This window comes from Oryza sativa, chromosome 4 (genome assembly GCF_034140825.1).
Source record: "Oryza sativa Japonica Group chromosome 4, ASM3414082v1".
Classification (NCBI taxonomy): Eukaryota; Viridiplantae; Streptophyta; class Magnoliopsida; order Poales; family Poaceae; genus Oryza; species Oryza sativa.
In genome coordinates, this window is record NC_089038.1 from 22464051 (window position 1) to 22485214 (window position 21164).

Consider the following 21164-nt stretch of genomic DNA (forward strand, 5'->3'; position numbering starts at 1 on the left):
ACAACGAATTTATTGCTCGTTTGCCTTGCTTGTAAGGCAAGGTTAAGCAATATTGCCAGCTTCCCGTATATCACCCACCAAAATTCTTTATCCCTTTTTCTCCTCGAAGTACACTGTAGGTGTACACATGTTGAGGTTGAGTTTTGTGTCCTTTCCCAGCATGATGTCTAGTTCCATTCGACTCACATGGGGTGTAACCTGCAATGCAACCAATCCTTCCCACTGACACCAAAAGCGCAGAGAAAAAACCAATCAACCAATGCCTAGAAAGGTTTCTAGAGACGATAATCTAATTTATTTAGTCCTACTGTAGTACTGTACCCTACTTTGATATGGAGTTTGTGCAAAAAGCTGTTCGTGGCAATTGTCAAGCATGCCTCACTCAGAAAAATGAAAAGGCTACATACTCTGCCTATACTTCCTTTGGTCCTGACCTGAACTCCTGATAGTTTTTTTTTTTTTTTGATATTTTTATAATGCACTCATGTTTGTTTGGGAGATGAGGGACTACAAGCAGGCAATGACCACATGCTGGAATCTACAGAGGCAGAATCATGGTGTCTTGCCTGTCACTGTTCCCTCCTTTTCTGTTCGTGTCTGGGGCGCCATGTCACTGACATGTGGGCCCACCGACGCGCGGTGGTTGGGATCAGTAGATGCCCGTGCCAACGTCGGAGGTCGCTGTGCAAGGATCCTGGCGAATTTCTCATGAATCTTTTGGAATAGCATCGGCATGTGACAGCAACAAATAGGATGTCTCTCCATCGACATGTGGACGTACGGACGGTTTGTTTGCAAGCAACGCATTCCCTGTCTGCATTATTATTATCTGCTTCCTAGGATGTGTTTAGTTTCACGCTAAAATTAGAAATTTGACTAAAATTGGATGTTTGAAGAAAAAGGTTGTAAGTTTATGTGTGTAAAAAAGTTTTGATGTGATGGAAAAGTTAAAAGTTTGAGGAAAAAGTTATAAACCAAACAAGTGCCTAGTGCTAGTAGTTTGCATCTGCTTGTTCAGAAGTAAAGAGGTCAATCTCGACAATTGTGTTACCATCGAAGATTTGAAGTAACAGTGAGGTTGGGAAGGCACATGAGAAACACACATCAGCACGTAGAGATGCAAGTGGATTGAACCACCTTACAAGTCATTTGAGTGAATCGGCATGTAAAAATGAGTTTAGTATATGTGGGTTTATGCCTTTATGGGCTAGCCACTAGTCCAATTATATTTCTAGCAGTAAGACTTTTAACAGGAAAAGGAAACCTCAGAATATACATTGAAAAAATATGGTTTCCGACAGGAACACAAACTACAAAATTTCCATTCTCTTGTTGATTATACTATTATTCAATGTTTTGAGTACATTTGGAAGAAATGAATATAGATAAACAAAAAGGCAAGATAGGAGCAGCGAATATTACACACAGTCGCTTCCTTCGATACCGGTAGCCACAAGGCGACGGCAAGCAAAAAAACAAGACATGTCTGCTGAATGCAATCGATTTGGCCCTTGTTAGTGTGACTTGCCGAGATTTGGGAACAGCCCATGAATATGCTCATGCATGAAATCGTGCCTTGTGAGAATTCCAACTATAGGGGGCCTCTGCATTGCAAAGAGAGAAAAAAAAAATCGTTAACCAAGGTTAACCCAATCACGATTACAGTGAACTTCCGTTTACGCAAAAAAGAAAGTGGGAATCATGTTTTTAATTAATTTCTTTGAGATAAAGAGGGCTTACTCCTGGGGTCTTTGGCACGACCAGTAGGTGCCTTAATCCTAGTGCCCTGAAGAGCACTGCAGCCTTTGCAAGTGACATTGTTTCGACCACCGTGTAGGGTGAGGTGTTTGTAATCGGATGGAGATCAACATACATGTCCAGCTCCTCATCGGTGAGATCCAGGTCTTCGATCTTGAGGCCTTTCCCAGAGCCTGGCTTGGCGAAGTCGAAGGCACCAAACCTTCGCAGCACGAAGCTACCGCTGGTTTTCACCTTCTCCTTCATGAAGGACCTGCCTTTCAGCAGAACCAGCAGATGGGACCGAAGCACCAACCCAACCAGCTCTGGGGCTTCTGATACAGGTGGCTCGTCGACCACTGGGAACCCATTGTGGCCCGTGATCCTCAGCGCGTGAACGATGTTCCCCACCTTCTCGACCCCGGAGAAGGTGATGAGTGGCCCAGACACGACGTCACCGGCAACCAGGTTCCTCATGAACGGCTCGGCATGTGCCTCCATGAATGGCAAGCCTTTCATCACCACAATCTGATCATAGACCCCCTTGTTGAAGCTATCGGCTATGGTCTTGGATATCAGAAGGACGAGCATGACCAAAGGGAGCATGTGGAGGTCATTTGTGAGCTCCAGAAGGATCACGCAGACTGATACCGTCATCCTCATTGTCCCACCAAGGAAAGAAGCCGCACCGAGCAGTGCGAAGAGGCCTGGGTCAAGATCAGATATGGGACCCAGAAGTGTCCCAACTATGCGCCCGTACGTAGCCCCAGCAAGTATCACAGGGATGAAGAGACCAGATGGAACGGCGATACCGTAGGTGACGAGGCCAAGGCAGTAGATGGCGGTGAAGAAGACGAACAGGGTGGACATATGGAACTCCTTCTCGGTGCCACTGCTGAACAGGTTGCGGATGGCATCATCGTTTGTGTTGAAGAAGAGCGACGCGAGGCCGTTGTAATGGCCCGGTGGGCACTGAAAGTTCTTAAAGTTTCCGGACCGGCCAATGGTGGGGCATTCCTCCGCAGCATCAGCAGGGCACGGCGTGCAAGGAGCAAGCCATGGGAGCCCATAGGAGCATGCTGAGGTGATGATTGATATTATCATGGTGAGAAGGATCTTGAATGGAGGGCCTCTCCTGCAGGTAAGCGTAACAATGTAAATGAGATTCATTTTGAAATACCAGATAAAACTGTCAGCGTAAAAAATCAAATGTATAATATTGGCCCATACTCATTAATAATACTGTAGGCACGGAGAATCCTATCCAAGAGAAAATTGAAAAGGCCTCCAAAAACACCGCCAATTATTCCAAGGACTATTATTGCCACAACATCTTGGGCAGTGTATGTCGGGATGGTTGAACTTAGATCAAACATAATCAACCCTCCTTGCCCAAAGAGACCGCATTTTCCACTACGACAGAACTCGATAAGGCCCCTCAACACAACAGCAACAACAGCAGTTGTAAAGAATGTTCTCCATAGAAGAGCACTTCGCCACCTGAAAAATCATATAAAGAATTTTATCATGGAAATAGATGAAAGCAGATGTGGTCGAATTCAAATGCCCACACAATCGTATTACCTACCCTAGGTATGCAAAGATAGAGATTAATCCATATTATTAAACTACAGTATTTATTAGGACATGAATATTGTAGAATACTATCCAGTTAATTTGCTCCTCTCCCATTCAAATTAGCAACAAGAAAGATGGATTTAGGTATTTCCATCTGAAATGTTGTTTTGTCTGAACAAATCCCATGCACAAATTTGAATTACAAAGCAACATATGTATTTCGGTTGCCTCATGTCGAATAGTTGGACAATTTTCTTATTTAGAGACGAACGGATATTCATTAGGTTAACTAAAAAAGTTACTATGATCAATTCTTCTGAAAAGAAGGGATCAAGGGACCAGGGTCATTCATATCTAACCAATATGGACGCATACAAACTCAACCAGGTAAGATAGAAATTTAATTTGCTTTTGTATTACTTTCTAACATGGAAATGATTACTGTGATTACTAAAATGCTGTTTCAACGCTATACCCAGTTATACACTAACTACGCTTGCAACAAGATCTTTTGTATTATTTGTCCATTTTCAACCAATTGTCCTATTGTGTGCCTAACCTAGACTAATATTGAAGTCTACAACATTCCATGTGGATTTTAGATTGAGAAAGTTATATATCCACTGGCACGGTTACTTCTTTAGAAACAAGACTTCCAGTTTAAGAGTGTCAGCAAGTAAAACAGTAATTTTGAAGCAAATGTAATGTGCGAAGAAAAAGAACAGCTTGAGAAGAGGTGATACCATGATGCTGCTTCCTCAAGAGCAAAGAGCACACCACCAACTGGTGCACGAAATGCTGCTGCAACTCCAGCTGCTGATCCACAAGTAATCAAATCTCGCCTATCCCTGTCGTTCTTAAAATATCTCAGCCAATTCCATGTAAGATGGTATTTGCGTGAACCCCCCTGACCAAGCAAGTTGGCTATGCATGCTCCTGTATGTACCATGGGTCCTTCCTTTCCAAGTACAAATCCAGCTGAAACTCCAAGTATTGAACCAAATATCTGTGAAGTACAAAGGAAAATTTTCAGAACATGGTCATTTTATTCTGACCAACAATTAGCAAAATATGTCTGTCTCTGAACTAAAAGTCAGAAACAAACAAACCTGCTATAACTTATACACCATTATCCTGAAGCTATTACAGTGCAAGATACATGCCAATTTTTTCCTAACTTTCACAACTGATATTTTTTTTTCTAAGTATCATATGCTGCCATGGCATCACCAATCTGAGAAATATATTACTACTAACAATGACACTCTTTCGCATTTACTAATTGCTGAAAAATATAAAACGATAATAAAATGAAGATGATTGTCCAATATATATTATATAGTGAAAGCAGCAAGCTTTCTTGCACGAGGATGTGCCACATCATCAAAAATATATTAGCCGTTGGATAAAGAGTTCGGATAAATAATGACCATTGGATCGAAAGAGTGCATGTATTAAAAAAAATCACAAATGGGCTAAACATACGGAAATTTCCGAATATTTCTGGTATCTCCTCCTAAATATATCATACATACATACATACAAAAGAGAAAGGGAACAAAGAGAAGAAAGAAGAGGCTTCTAGTGATTCCTCCTATAAACATATAGTACAACTTATCTATATTTATAGTTGGCTAGGACAATAGATACTTTGTAAACAAATTAACTTATATCAAAACCTTATTAAGAGCTAAGGTAAACTAATAGACCATATACAAAAGTTCTTAAACAGGATCAAAAAGTCGCGCAAAGCGCAACTATGTGGCTAGTATAATGGATGTATTTTGTAATAAGCAAAGTAGGTACCACCAAAAGTTGACTCCATTCCTATTTCTAGAATTCTGTCCAAACTACCTTTAGGCTTCCTTCGTTTTCATTGTTGCAGAAAGGATTCTACAACCCAAACTAGGCAGTTTGGCACCTGGCCAAACTCATTTAGATTGATCCTTGCTTACCAAGTTAGTTTCCATCTATATCAATTAGATCAATGCCTTGTTAGCCGTATTTTATAATAATTTAGGTATTGTAGATTGTAATAAACAATTTGGGCAAACAATTATGGGCTATGGCTGGGAAGGAAACAACAGTTGGAAAAATGTTGGATATTTTTTAGGAGGTTCTGTGAAAAATGCAATTGTTGGAAATTATCTAAACAATCCAACAATATAAGCTGACAGAAAAGAATAAATAGTGTAAATATACATGAAATATAAGAAATCTTACTTGACTGTGCATGTATGTTATTCTAAGTTTAAACCTTACCTTCACAAATAGTGTACTGGGAGCTAATATAGAATAAGCATCAACCCCATTAAGATATGCTTTAACTTCAGGAATACCAGATCCAGCAGCAGCTGGTGCTATGTAAGCACAGATTGCTGCAGCAGTAGTTGCCAGGACTAGATTACAACCACCATATGCCAAAAATGCTGTGAAGTACCTGCACTGGAAGCAGCACACCGTCAATAAATTTAAATTGCTCCATCGAATCAAATCAACAAACCATATGGAGAATGAGCAGGAGGCATTAATCTGCAACTTTTTTTTTTGAAGCCGAATTAATCTGCCACTTATGGTAGAATAGCAAAAGCACCAGAGTGAAGCTTTACCTCTGCTTGAGCATGAGATCACTTGTGAGCAATAGTTTTAATCCTGCAATATTTTCGACTGCAAGATTGTTAAAGAAGCCAACAATTCCAGTCAACATGCCAATAAGCAGAACTAAGGCCCATTTAAGAACAATATACTGAAATATCTGCTTCTTCTTTCTCGATCGCCAGTCTTGCTTGAAAAGGTCATTTTCCACAATTCTGAAATACACGGTATAAAATTAAGAGAGTGACTAATTAAACGGGCAAAGTAAACAATTAAGCACTGTGCATTCTTGAACACACTGCTATTCTTTCTCTTCAGGATTCAATCCCTGGCTTCCTTAGAAATTCATTGCAGGAACTATTGTAGTTAACTTATTATCAATTTCTTGATATATATTACTTCTGTATGTTGCAGTCCGTTAAAGAAACATCTTAATCCGTCTAAAATTTTTGCAACAAAAATGAAAACACAGTCCTGCTTATATATGATATTCGTTTACATGAAGAGAAATGATTGACACGTCCCCGGAGCAAAGCCCAAAATTCCCTTTTCTTTTTCACTAGCATCATCGTACAATCTATTACATGGTTATTATTTTACAGCAAGTGTTCGTTAAACAATATATTATCTGATTCTTTTCGAACTTCAACAAAAGGCACATCAAGATCACCCGTTTCCCCCTTTAAAATATCAAAAAGGACCATGTTTTCATCTTCTAAATGCACGGCAGGATCCTAACTTTCTTGTGCCCAAGTCAAACAATAAACTAGTATAGTAAGGATCATCCGTCAAGAATCAGATCGTCACCGCCAAACAATAAAAATCAAACTTTTCCCCAACCAAGGAATTATCAGAAGAGAGAGGTCACGGGCTTCGGGGGGCTTACTCGTAGTCGAGGCTCTCGATGGGGCAGACGTTGGCGCCGACGATGGCGATCTGAGAGGTGGTGTTCATGGTGCGCTTCCGCAGCAGCGGCTGGCGCGGGCCGCCGCCGGCCTCGTCGTCGTACCGCAGCAGCACCTCCGACGACTCGTACCGCCCTCGCCACGCGCCGCCGCCGCCGTCCATGCTCTCTATGTCGTAGTTGAAGCTGCCGTCCCGCTCTGGCGGAGGGGGCTGGTGGTGTGAACGCGGCGAGGGGTGGCCGTCCATCTTTGTCGCCCGAGTGGGGTTGGCCTCGCTGATCCTGCCTCGTCCTCTGCCCCCTGCACTTTTATGTGGCGTTAGGGGAGACGAAATTAGGAGAAAGGAAATGGACAAGAAAACAAAATGGCGTTGAATTGTATCTGCAACCCATTTTGGAGAAAAAAAAAAGGTTAAATACTTTGAACATACAGACAAATGTGTTTCTTACTACACTTAAAATTCCCAGTGGCATATTGTTGGTCTCCCAAAACTTTCCCTCCGATGTTGTTGATGGAAAAGGCTATATATATAAATTTTTCTTATGGACTCTTACAAATGTTGATGTAACATGCTGTGAGTAAATCAAGATTTTATTTCATACAATTAATTAAATGGTTAAGGCTTTGTTTGTAAGAGTTTGTAGGACTTCTTTTAAGTGCCTGTAGCAGTGCTTGTTATTGACAGAATGACAGGCCACAAATTATCCATGTAAATTTGTCTTGGAATATATATATTTAATTGTTGGCAACAGAGGCGGATCCAGAAAAAAATAATAGTGGGGCTAAACAAACTAGGAGAGCCTTCAGCCCCTATATCTTATGCATCTATGAAAAAAAATAGTGGGGGCTTAGGGGGGTCTCCATGGTCGGCCCCCATGTTAAATCCACAACTGGTTGGCAAAGGTTATTTTCATGGTGATATTTGCCATAGGTTTGCTTACTTCTGCACAATCCTACGAAAGCACACATTTATTTCGGCAAAAGGAAAAAAAAAAGATGTGTTCGGCAGCCATTTTTTGGCTGCAGCTGTAGCTGTGGCTAGTGCTATTTGGCTGTGCGCCGCAGCCGCATACACGCAGTGCAGCAGCAGCAGCTGTTAGAAACTTGCAGCCAAACACACCCAAAGAATACCGAGTGACCGTACCGAAATGGACGGCTCCATACAATCTGCAGCGCATTGTGAGCGGTTGTCCCCGGCCGACTTGTCACAGCAACCAGCGTGGCATTTTGCTTCCAATGCTCGCAAGATGAAAATCCCAAGCCTCTTCACATGCTTGAGACTTCACATGATTTTTATACAAATTTTGCAGCCTGTCCGTCCCTATCGCTCTAACTACTCACCCCGATCCCATTCGTCATGTGCTCCCGAGAAAAAGAAACGAGAGTTATACTCTCGACAGATCAGTCTAAACTGCATTTGCTTGTGGATTATCTATTGATTATAGAGATAAATAAATATTTTTTATAAAATAAATTAGAACAAATTGTATAAGAAATCGCTAAAGCAAATAATTCACGGTAATAGTCGGGTGAAGTGGTTGAAAATAATGGAGAGGATGAAAAACATGAAGATTAGGACAGACAGAGGCATAGGATAAGAATGAAGAAAGAAAAAAAAGAAAGAACAGGATATGCAACTCGATTAGGACAGACAGGCGCAACTTTTAGACTACAGCTGGGCCATACAACTCGATTATTGTTTGTCCTAGGAAGAATTCGATGGATTTCTCTCAATCTGGGACAGAGGGAGTATGTAGATCATGTACGTATCGCATAAAAGCAAGTTTAATAGTATAGTCCATTACTAACTTTAATTCATTTATAGCCAATTCATATAATAGATACTTACTATACTATTAATATATGTTCCTATCTGTCATACACATATTGCGTCTTGGAATCTGTACTACAGCTGGCTACAGATTTATAGCCCGCTGCTCTTCTCTCTCATCATTTATCTCATTAAAATATATTTATAGCTAGCTAATAATCTGTTATTGTATCTGTTCTAATGATGTGTCGCGTACTAAATACGAGTCAAATTTGCAACCATTTCACTGTGAAAAGATCAGCACCACAAGAAAGCACCACGTGTAAAGGCAAGAGATGCCCGCTCCGACGGGGACAAATTCCCAAGTCAATCGATCCATCCACATGGCGCAACAGCAGCGTCCCAGCAGTTAAGCTTTGCCATTCCCCTCACGGCTCATCATTGTTAACCTGATCCTAATTAGCTTTTTCCCCCCCGATTAATTTAATCCATTAGTTTATGGATTACTCCTCTTCTTCTTCCCACAAGTGGACTAGAGGACAAAGAGTTGGTAGAACGAAATGGGGATCTCCCAAGTGTTTTGCAACTAACACCAAAACCGGATTAGTCAGTTTTGGTAGTAGAATCTACTGGAAATGACTTGCTTATTCCATTTTTATATAAAAGAAAAAAATATTAGTTGGGTAGAGCATAGCATAAGTGACCTTGAACATGCAAATCACTGGCGATTCAAACAGTTTCACAAAGGTAAATGAAGGAAACAGTAAAAGTCATGCTATACTAGTGTTTCCCGATTTTTCCTAGCGTCGTACTCGCTCCGTCCCGTAAAAAATAAACGTAGAACGAGATACTACTACTTATGATTCACGATCACATCACCTAGAAAAGGAAAAAGGCTTAATGCTATATATATAATCAGATCATTGCTAGTGAAGAATTTCCCCATGTGCCTATGCAATTTTGTTGCTGATCCATTAGGTAGACGACAATAATTTGAGTTGAATTGAACTGGAGAGAGAGAGAGAGAGGAAGGTGGTCCACCGTACAGTTTGCCAATAGGATGCAGACACGTTGGATCCAGCTTGGCATTTTTCTGGTTAGTTCCAGACTAGTCGGTAATGAACCGAGCCCAAATTCGCTAGAACACGTCGCGAAGGAGGCATAGAACAAACAAACAATCAAACCCCATCCCCCACCCCGAGTAATCGCCATGGATCACACGCACGCGCGCACCAAACGAAGCAACAGCAGAGGCGGCGAAGCAGACAAAGGGGGCGACGCGGAGGGCACATACCTATATCAATCCCGACGCGACGTTGCGGCGGCGGGCGATCAGCGGGGTAGGGATCGGACCTTCCGGTTGCGGCCGCCGCGCGCCAGAGAGATCCTGCATGCGCGCGCGCGCGAACACCTTCGCCGGCCGATCGATCGGACCGACCCCGCCGCTGGCGATCGGCGGGAGTCGGCCGGGAGGAGAGGGGGAGCGCGCGCGGGAGAGATGCAGGGCGTGGTGGGGAAAAAGCTTGTGGAGGAAGGAAGCAAGGCGGGGTGGGGGAGAGGGGACGACGAAACGAGAGAGGAAGAGGAGGAAGACTCGATGGAGAGGAGAGAGCTTTATATCCACGGGGCACGGGGGGAATAGGGGGGGATGGCTTCCGTTTCGTGCACTCGACCTCGACTCGTCTGGGGCCGTCTCATGATGCGGGATATGTATGGATCATGCTGCGTACGACTGCAGCAGTGGTATTACATTATTATTACTAAGGGCCTGTTTGTATGTGTAAGTTTAGTTGAAATTAGAACGATTTGACGAAAAATTTAAAAGTTTATGTGTACGGAAAAGTTTTGATGTGATAAAAAAGTTAAAAGTTTGAAGAAAAAGTTTGGAACTAAACTCAGCCTTAGTTGGCAAAAATTTTACCAACTAATATGGACACATATTTGAAGTATTAAACATAGTCTAATAACAAAACAAATTACAGATTCCACCAGAAAACTGTGAGACGGATTTATTAAACCTAATTAATTCATCATTAGCAAATATTTACTATAGCACCACATGTCAAATCATGACGCAATTAGGCTTAAAAGATTCATCTTGCAATTTGCATGCTATTTGTGTAATTGGTTTTATTTTTGCATACATTTAATACTTCATGCATGTATCTAAACATTCGATGTGACAGCGTAAAAATTTTTATTTTGGGAACTAAACAAGGCCTAACCTTGTTTTCATAAAATTCTCTCGCACATTATCTACTTGTAATCCATTTGAGGGATTGTGAGAAAGAGGAGATTGCTCTCATTCTCCGCGAGCACACTTCCCGAACGGCTAAACGGTATGTTTTTTAAAAAATTATATAGAAAAGTTACTTTAAAAATCATATTAATATATTTTTGAAGTTTAAAATAGTTAATAATCAATTAATCATGCGCTAATGGCTTATCTCGTTTTGTGTTTCTTCCTAATCTTGTCCTTTCTCCTTCTCTCAAACGCAGCCTAAATGGATTTGCCATAAATGTGTCGTCATATTTTTCTTGAAAAAATAGTTAGCGTGTATTTGCATTGTACTTTCTTTGTCCCATACAAAACCAACATATTACTGGATGTGAGGCTCTGTCCAGATTTATTGTATTACAATGTGTCATATTCAGTACTAGATTCGTTTTTTTTATGAGACAGAGGGAGTAAGTCCCTAGATTACATATATAATTTTAGGGTATTTAAAATGAATACCCTAAAATTATATATGTAAGTTCCTAATTTACATATGTAATTACACTATATTTATACTATAATTATATTTGATATATTTTTTATCTAAAATCTGTTGTCATATTTTTAGATAGACTTTAAAAGAAATAATAAACTTAATAAGTGATCTAACAGAGCCATTGTTTCGCTTATTCACGGAATAAGAGAAACGACATATTTCCAAATGAAAAGTAATTTGTGAATAAAAATTTTATATACGTGTTCTTAGCGATCTAAAAGCAAAGGCTGAAAAAATAAATTTCGATAAAAAAAACCCCTCAAAATCAGCTCCAAATTTAAGGTTGAAAATTTAAATTTTTGCTGATAAACATAAGCATAAACGAAAAGATGAGGCATGCGTCGTCTTCAACCTCCGAAAGGTAGTCCCGTGCTCGTCAATGTCGGAGCCGATCCTCCCATCAAATTTGGCCGAATATTTCTCGATCTACTAAAATTAGCTGAGGGTTTTTGATCCACTCAATCTCCACTTTCTGTTTTTTCCAAAATTGAAGCGAATCAAGCTCGCTGACCGGCCATCATCAGCAACTTTTAAATAGAGATTACATTTAGCGAATTAATGTCAAATTGGCAGAGAAAATCATGGAGAAAATAATGATGGAGGAATGGGGAATTGATTTTTGCCATCAATTGGAGAAGGAAACATATGAGGAAGTAGATCGACGTGGCAACGGCTATAGGGTTCGGCCCAGCTGTGGCTGACGCGGGGCACGCTGCGCACATGTGGACAGACAAGATGAGATAAAAAAAGACAAAAAAAGGGACTTGCCGCGTGCGCGGAAAAATAAACCGTTTCGTGTGCAAAAAAATGGTAACCAAAAAACCACAAGAACCAAGAAAACCGGAAGCTTGGCGGCTGAGGCGGGGCGTGCTACGCGCGTGCGGATTGGACCGGAGATAGGAAAAAAAAAGTTTAAAAACCAGACTTACCGCGTGCACGGAAAGAAAAAATCGTTCGCGTATAGATGTTTAGATTGCTGCCTTGCCAGATTATGTTAAAGCCAAAATTTAGTAGGGTTAAGTTTGGCAACAAAGTGCGAAGTGAGTGTAGCTAAGGTTCCTTGTGGTGTGGAACGAGTTCATCTGGGTTCAATTCAAGCTCTAGACTTGATACGAGTACTCGTATTTACAGCTATTTATTTTTCAGTGGTAGACGATGTACCATCCACAACGAGTCACTTGTGGTGACCTTATCAATCTAAATAAATTATATTCCAGTTTTTTTCGGAGATGCTCATAGACGTAAGGTATGTGTACGTGTGTTCATAGGGGTAATAGTGTATGTATTTATATTGTGTTTTTAGAAAAAGTTTAGTACAAAGTGAACAGCCTAAAAAAAGAGATGGTTCATTTGTTGAGACCTGTATTTACACGGATATATACGTGCTTGATCGAACTAATCACGAATTTGTGATGTGGCAGCACGATAAAATTCATCGATGAAAACTCATCAGGAGGTCAGGAGTCAGGACTCGGGAGGCAGGCCGACCGCGCAGACGTGCGCGCGTCGGAAATCCCGTCTTGTGTTCCTTTCCGATTTCTCTCTTCCTCCCGTGTGGGACGCACACGTTTTAGAGCCAAACCGAGCTAAACAATGGACTCGGACTAAAAATTGGCGCGTGCAAGCAAACGCTAAGCGGGGCGCGACGCTCAAGCGGAATCGGATAATATGACGTACAAAATAGTTGGGCAAAAATATTTTTAATTTTTATAATAACTAGAAAAAATATCCGTGCGTTGCAACGGGTAAAACCATTTTTGGATTGATATACATTGTACCTTTTGATTTTGGATAAAAACTTATTTTCTTCCTTCCTATTCAGTCTCGGCCCAACCCCCGCTACTTCTCTCTACTTGACTTACTTCTTTTGAACCTAGACCACAAGTAGAGCTATAGGGCTAGCTCGTATAGTCGACTGCCGTCTTCAACCTCGAAGACAGTACCGTGTGGTATGATGCCAGAACCAATACTCCCCATCAAATACGATCCAATCTTTCTCAATCCCCTCAAATTGGTTGAGTGCTCTTATTCACTCGATTTTTTCTTTCCGTTTTTATCAAAACCGCAGCGAATCCATAAAACTCTAGGATATAAATGGTGACTTCTAAATATAGAGATTGAATCTGGTAAATTAAAGCGGAACTAAAAGAAAAAATTATGGGGGAAATGATGATGGAGTAGTGGAGAATTGATTTTTCAATCAATTGGAGGAGGGAAAGCATGAGAAAGCCGATCGATGTAGCGGTGGTGCTAGAATTCGGCCCGACGACGAAAAAACCGGGTAGATAAAAAAAGAATCCTCACAATGTGCACAGACCCTTTCTCATGACAAAAATTGCGAATAAAATATAAGGACAAAAAAAAGAGGATGGGAAAAAAAGAAAAGCGGAAAAAAAAAGAAAAAAAAGGCGGATAAAAGAGAGGGACTATTTTTTTGCTGTTTTATAATGTGTTTTTTTCTCTGGTAATTTTTGCGGTCTTTTTTCTACACCGTTTTTTAGACGACAGTTTCTTTTTTCGCGTGGCTTTCTTTATTTTTTTTACGATCGGTGACTTTTATATTTTTGTACAGTCGGCTTTTTCTGTTTTTTTCAGCTTTTTTCCGCCACATTATTTTTCCCGTTTCCAGTCCGGATCGGACTTTTTTTCGCTGTTTTTCTTTCGCGTTTCATTACGATGCGTTTTCTTTTCCCGCATGATTTTTTTTCACCCTTTCTAAAATTACGGATTTTAAGTAGTAGAGATTAAAACTGAAAAAAATATTAAAACCTACTCAAATACGGATGACGTACCAAAATATTGGCAAAAACATCTTAAACTTTTATAATAGGTAAAGACAAGCAAAAATGTCTGTGCGTTGCAACGGGTGAAAAAAATTCTAATGATAATATACGTTTTATATGCATAATGATTTCAATGACAATGTTTATATTTTAATGAGCGGCTTGTTTTTTTATAAACGGTGTTCGCGATTTTCTCAAACCATTTTTTAGAAATGACGCATTTCTTTCTAATATTTTTTCTTAGAAATGTTTTTTTTTGCTTTTTTTACTGACGACGAAAACCATATTTTTCTCCCTTTTTTTCTCGTGTGTTTTTTGCCTATTTTTTTGACAATTATTTTCTCACGTGTTTTTTTGCTTGTATTTTCGAATGTTCTTTTTTTTACTTTTTTCCAATACAGGAGAATATATGATGAAATAAAAGCCGTGTAGTAGATGGCAAAAAAATGATGGATTCTATCCGACTCAAGCGTCCATCAATTTAGCGTTTTTCTGATAGTTTTATCCAGAGAGATTTGTTTTTAAATAGACGGTGTTTTTTTCTTGCGAGGTTTTCTTAAACCATTTTTTTTAGAAATGGCACGTTTTTCTGGCAGTTTTTTCCTCGCATGTTTTTTTTTAAAAAAAACATTTTACCGACGATGGAAATAACTCTTCTCGCAAGTTTTTTTATTTTTTTATGGAAGATGGAAAACATTTTTATAGTATTTTTTTGCGCTTTTTCTAACTTTTTTCTCACATGTTTTTTGAACCGTTTTTTATTTTCTCATGCATTTTCTCTTTTTAAATAGTTAGATTAGATTAGAGATAGAGAAGAGATATATACTGATTAGAAATCAGACTTTGTTTCACCCATTCTATTTTTTTCTCGCGTGCATTTTTTAATTCATACGAACCAGCTTTTATTTTTTACGAACCATTTTTTTGCCACTTTCTTAGATGTTTTTTTAGATGTTTTTTTCAGATTTTTTTTCGCCTTTATAGGAATCGGACTTTTTTTTCCTTTTTAAAGGAATTGGATCTAGCTTTTTTTCACCACTTTTTGTTTGCCTTTTATAGGAATAGGATTTTTTTTGTTCGGATTTATGGTTTTTTTGCCACTTAGGGGAAACAAAGTTTTGTTGTTGTTGTTGTTTTTCTTTTTTCCTTTATTTTTTTGCGCCTTTTCTTTTTCTTTTTATGCACCTTTATGCCTTTGTTATCTCCCTTTTATTTTTTTTTAAAAACAACCTCAAATACCTTATTGTAAGATTATAGGGACTTAAATGTAAATGTAAAAAAAATATAGGGACTCAAATGCAAAAGTACATACCTAAAAATTAAAATCATATAAAAATAGAATACTCTCGACATGTAGGTTCCGTTTTTGCAAACAGATCTCCAATCCGGCACATCAATTTTTTTTCACCAAGATGTATGGGATATCACGGTATAGATTAAAACCAAGTGGAGTGGTGCCTGGGATCTTGGACTAAGCCTAGAGGAGAGGTGCCTTTTATTTTTCGTTTTCAAGGGGGAATCGGATCTAGAGTTGGATTTTTTTTTCTTTATAGACAGATTCTTTTTTTATTTTTTTCGTCCTTCTTTTTACCCGGAGTCGGATTCGTTTTTCTTTAATGGACAGATTTTTTTTTCGCCCCTTTTTTTTTATCGGACAGGTTTAGGTTTTTCTTTTACCCGGTTTTTCAGGATCGGATAGATTTAGTTTTTTTTTTTTTGCCTGGTTTTTTGTTTTTTCGCCTTTTTTATCAGACAAGTTTGGTTTTTTTTTCCTCCTGATTTTTTTACAGACAGATTTGGTTTTTTCGTCCGGTTTTTTCGACGGACGATGGAAGCACCTCTTATTTTAGTAGAGATAGAGAATAGTAGAGGAGAGATAGAGATATTATTAATTTCTTGTGCTTTACTTATGCATCTATTTTTGAACGAACGTTTAATATATATGGCATCTTTTTTTGGTATTTCCGTCACACTACTATTTCCATCTTCTGATCGAGACTTTTTATTATTTTATCCTGATATAGTTGCGTGGCTGGAGTAGATCGGTCGGTCGGCTCCTGTAGTCTGTGCTTGCCAACCGCTCGAGACACCATGCTACGTGCATCATGTGATCCCGATCGATCGATGGATGGATGGTTGCATCGATCACGGGGAGGCCCTCGTTATCATAAAGCATTGACAGGGATGGGTTCTGAAATTATACTCTTTTTATCTCAAATTATAAGACATATATTTTTTTACACAGTATTCAATAATATACTTTGATCAGTATTTAATTTCGTTCTATAATCCCAACTAATATAAAATTAGTACCACATAAAAATACTTCAAAATTTGAATCTAGTGATATGATATGTATAAGTATATAGATATAGTTAGTATGACAATTAGTTAAAAGCTACCGAGTTTAAATTTTTTTAAAAAGGGGACGTCTAATTTGAAAGGAAGGGGATAACACAAAAAGAAATGATGCGAGGCCAGTAGAGGCATCTACCGGAAGTACTCCAGGATGATAGTATGCATGCATGTTTAATTGCGCCTGTGTTACGAGGTAATCTTAACTCTCTTCCAATTGTGAGATCACGCTCGAATAAATATTTGAATGGTGGTTGGTTGGGACGATGTTTTCCATATGGAATTACAGAGGCGGCATGTGATGGTCATATGCAGAAGCATCTCGTTTTGAATTGATTGACGTGCAAGCGCGTTCGCGAAAAAAAAACTCGTTTCGAATTACAGAAATTAATTTTATATCATAATAATATAATTGATTTTACCTCTTTTAGTTATCCCTAATATAAGATATTTTAGTGTGTTACTTATCACACCACCAACTTCAATTCAAATTTTTAGCTATTTAACCCCTCAACTACCCACTCACTAACTCGCCTACAACCAAATATCATTTAATATGAGTATTATAGTATTTTTCTTACTATCCTTAGTCTTAAAATATAATCTATTAAAATATAGGACGAGTGAAGTAATTAATTTATGAGTGTTTTAATTTATCGGTACCTAATTTTTTCCGATAAAAACAAAAATATAAAAGTCATATCTCCAGTATTTTAATTACATGTCTTCAGCTCCAAATATACTGCATACATAACTTGTAATGAAGCAAATCTCACATGCGCTTGTATACCGATGTAACACGCTCATAGCGCTATGGTTGGGATGGCTGGCATATGCACGGATCATGCACCCATCAGTTCGGATTCGAGTCTCTTCGAGTAGCGAGTCTCGTCATCTCGTCCCGTTTGATATGTTGCAAGGAAATACATTGTTCTTTCTTAAAATTATTGACACCAAGATCCTTCCTGTGTCCAGCTTTTATCATCGATCGAATTACAGCCAGCCTGAAACCTTTGCATCAATCCGCTGATCCTCCGTACGCGATTGAATGAGATGACAGAGGTAATGCAAAAATACACACGTGCATAGGTCGGGAGGACGAGTTAGGGTCTGCTTGGTACAGCTCCAGCTCCTGGAGGTGGAGCTTAGCCAAACAGTTTCAGCTCCACCAAAACTGGGAGTTGAGCTGGATGAATCTCTCTCACAAAATAAACTAGAGTTGTGGAGCTAGATTTAGACAGCTCCACAACTCCAAAATTTAGAAGTTGGAGCTGTACCAAACATACCCTTATTATCATTGCGGCTTCGCTTCCACATCATTGGTCGCATGTGCACAGGCAAAATGCAAGAATTAGTCGACGAGTGCAGATATAACCGGGCTGGTATTGCCTCCTGGGCACGTGGGGCCCGCGCTGCCGCCTCGCGGGGATGTATCACATGGACTCGTCGTGGAGGCTAGCTCACCGCACATGTGGCACTGGCAACGGACGATGCGACCAGCAACCGACCGAGCCAGAGCGGCAGAGCATCCGTTGTTTCTGGACGGCCGGACGTGCGTTTCATGGTACAGTGATAAATGACGCGTGATGTTAATCCTAAAATCTTGTGTTTAATCTCTAACAGGCGTATAATTTATTTTTTAAAAAAATATTTAATCGCGTTTCTTTTTTTTTTCCGTTTCTGGCTGGCCATGGCTATTGTTAGGTTCATAGCTTGGGCGTCTTCGTTGTCTGCATGCACCTGCATATATCTACATGCGCGAGGTCTTGTTCCATGTAAGGTGGATCTTGTCTGCTCTATGGAGTACTCCGGCCGTATTGCGTACGAGTACACATGAATGTACTTATGTACGTAAGCCAGGCTGAATTTTAGTTGTGTTTGGACACACACACACACACACACACACACACACACACATATATATATATATATATATATATATATATATATATATATATATATATATATATATATATATATATATATATATATATATATATATATATATATATATATATATATATATATATATATATATATATATATATATATATATATATATATATATATATATATATATATATATATATATGCATGTTTTCTGTGCCTACGGGAAATTAATTAAGCAAATATATATATATATGCAGGGCACCTGCTGACATGCACATCTGCCAGTCCACAGGCACACATCACATTGAGTCATTGACCCTCAACGAACAATTATTGAAACATTATATTATCAAACCGTATTGTTTTCTTGAACGTTGTAACATGGGTACCAAACAATGTATCCAGCGAGATAGAATGTTTTAATTAGGATGTCATTTTGTTTGCGTAATTAATTAAATTAACACCTGTAAACCGCGCCGGACACGCGCACCCCATTCCATAATCTTTCTTGCAGTGTTTCCTATATAAAAATACATGTCATGGCTAATAAATCTGTAGTTAGCTTGGAGGATATTTTAACAAAAACGTACCCGCCTGCCAGCAAACAGCCTGACCCTGTAACTTTAAGGCCTCCACATCGGATAAGCTAATCTTTTCACGAGCGTACGTGTTCATGCGACGCATGTACGTCACAGACGCGAAACCACGGGTATAAACGGGCAGAAAGAAAAAAAAAAGGTTTAAAGCACTTTGATCGGCTTAGGTAGGTCAGCCAATACAACTAGGCATATCCCAACCAATGCTTCTTCACAATGGACATACTGGGAACGCTAAATTTTCGTAGTTTATCCACTATAAATGAGCCAGATCAGTCATGTTCAAATTAATTCTCCGGCCATCTGAATGGGATCGATGTAGTTAAAACTTGCTCTGGGATCTATATGTAGGTGTTTTTTTTCCTATATGTAAAGATACTTTTTTTATTAGTATGCATATAAAATTAAACATGATGATGAATACAATAGTAGCACTGATAAAATAATTAATTTTGTTGTAGTCTTTTGATTGTTATATTAATGACGTGATTTTAATTGGTGGGTAGGAAATGAAAGGGAACTTTCGCCTAATGGCTAACAATATCACATAGCGTGTTGGTTCAATAATTGAAATTATCTTGATAAAGTGGCTAAACGTTTGAAATACTTCAGTAAGCATCAGTGCGGTTGTTCGATATGTGATCATATATAAGAAATGGCTTATATACTTAGGGCTTGTTTCAAAGGCTAGATTTTTTGGCACATATGTTGTAGAGAGCCTATGATGCTCGCAAGGTCAAATTCTTAGTATATCCATGAGATGCGTTCCACATTGGCTACGTTCAGCATCCAATCGAGGTTGGTGTGCACATTAATCGTATCTTAGCCCTGAGTTGAAAATAAATTTATTCACACGAGCCTATGAGGTACTATTAACATATGAGTAAACATATATCATTAAATTTTATTAGACGGTAGGACGGATCTATGAGCGATAACTAAGCTTCATAATTAGATGAACGACCCACAATTCATGTGTGGTCTACTATCTCCCTGATAAAAGTGGCGTCACAAATTTTGATAGAGGGGTCATGTTCCTTTAATCCCTGCTAAACTATAAATAAAAATATACCCCCACCGTCCCAAAAGGAATTCAATTCTAACTACGAACCTGGACATATGCGTGTCTAAGTTTATAGCTAAAGTTTATTTTTTTTAGACGGAGTAGTATGTCATATTTTAGTTAAGGCATTTATTGATTTGACATTATTATCCATATTTATCTTACAGGTCTATTAAATAAAGAAGATAGAGCGTGTTTGATAACCTTTGTGGAAGGGTGATACTAGGGGTGGGCATTCGGTCTAACCGAGAATTTTAGTCTTGGTCTTCGGTCTTTCAGTCATTTCGGTCTTTGAAAAGTGAAGACTAAATTTCAACGTAAAAATGTCATGATCGATAAATTCGGTCTTGGTCTTGGTCCTGACCGAAATTCAGCAATATTTTCATATATGCAAAGAAATATTGGAAATTTTCAACACAAAAATCACAAAAAAAAAATCGTAAGCATGTATGCGTAAAGACACTTCTTACGTTGCATGCCTATAAGAAGTAGGGATGTGAAAATTAGAGTTTAATCTTATTGAATTTAGTGGATTACTAGCAAAATGCCCGTACGTTGCACCGGGTAATGATAGGTCTGAACTATTTACCTGAAGAAAATAAGTGGAATTGAGCTGATGGCATATCTGTGTATCTCGTGCACATCTCAGGAACAATTATCCTATCCTATGCGTGAAACGAGTCAGAGTCCCACGAGTCAGAGTCCCACGACAGCTCCACTGCTAGTGTCTATTGTCGCTAGTGTGTCTAATATGTCGTCTCGTGGAAAATTTTATTTTATTTACAATCCATAATTTTTATCACAAACAAAGATTAACATGCAAGTATTTTAATTGTCTGTATTTTATACTATTTAATGGTTTATTTTACCCTTAACGAAGTATAGATATTTTGCTAGTAATATTAAAATAAAATATTACTTGTCTGTAAAGTAGGTACGTGTATATAAAAAAAGTTTGTTTTCAGCGAAATTCAATGCTGTGATTAGCACAATATAGGCATTGTTTAGTTCGCAAAATGAAAATTTTTAGATGTCACATCGAACATTTGACCGCATATCGGAAGGGGGTTTTTGGACACGAATGAAAAAACTAATTTCATAACTTGCCTGGAAACCG

At 38.8% G+C, this 21164-nt stretch overlaps 1 protein-coding gene across 2 annotated transcripts; it reads right to left on the minus strand.

The window, feature by feature from the left end:
* Nucleotides 1–1311: 1311 nt before the first annotated feature.
* On the minus strand, nt 1312–10174 carry LOC107279829 (chloride channel protein CLC-c). 2 transcript variants are annotated; one of them, XM_015765362.3, is made up of 8 exons: nt 9881–10174; nt 6797–7115; nt 5925–6125; nt 5578–5755; nt 4059–4321; nt 2968–3237; nt 1741–2872; nt 1312–1604 (listed from the first exon to the last, which is right to left on the minus strand). In XM_015765362.3, exons 2-8 carry the CDS (start codon nt 7060–7062, stop codon nt 1515–1517), a joined length of 2400 nt encoding a protein of 799 aa, XP_015620848.1. In that variant the 5' UTR covers nt 7063–7115; nt 9881–10174; the 3' UTR covers nt 1312–1514. The 2 variants fall into 2 exon arrangements, with proteins under 2 accessions (XP_015620848.1, XP_015620849.1); XM_015765363.3 differs by having other exon boundaries at nt 6797–7120.
* Between the last annotated feature and the right edge of the window lie 10990 nt (nt 10175–21164).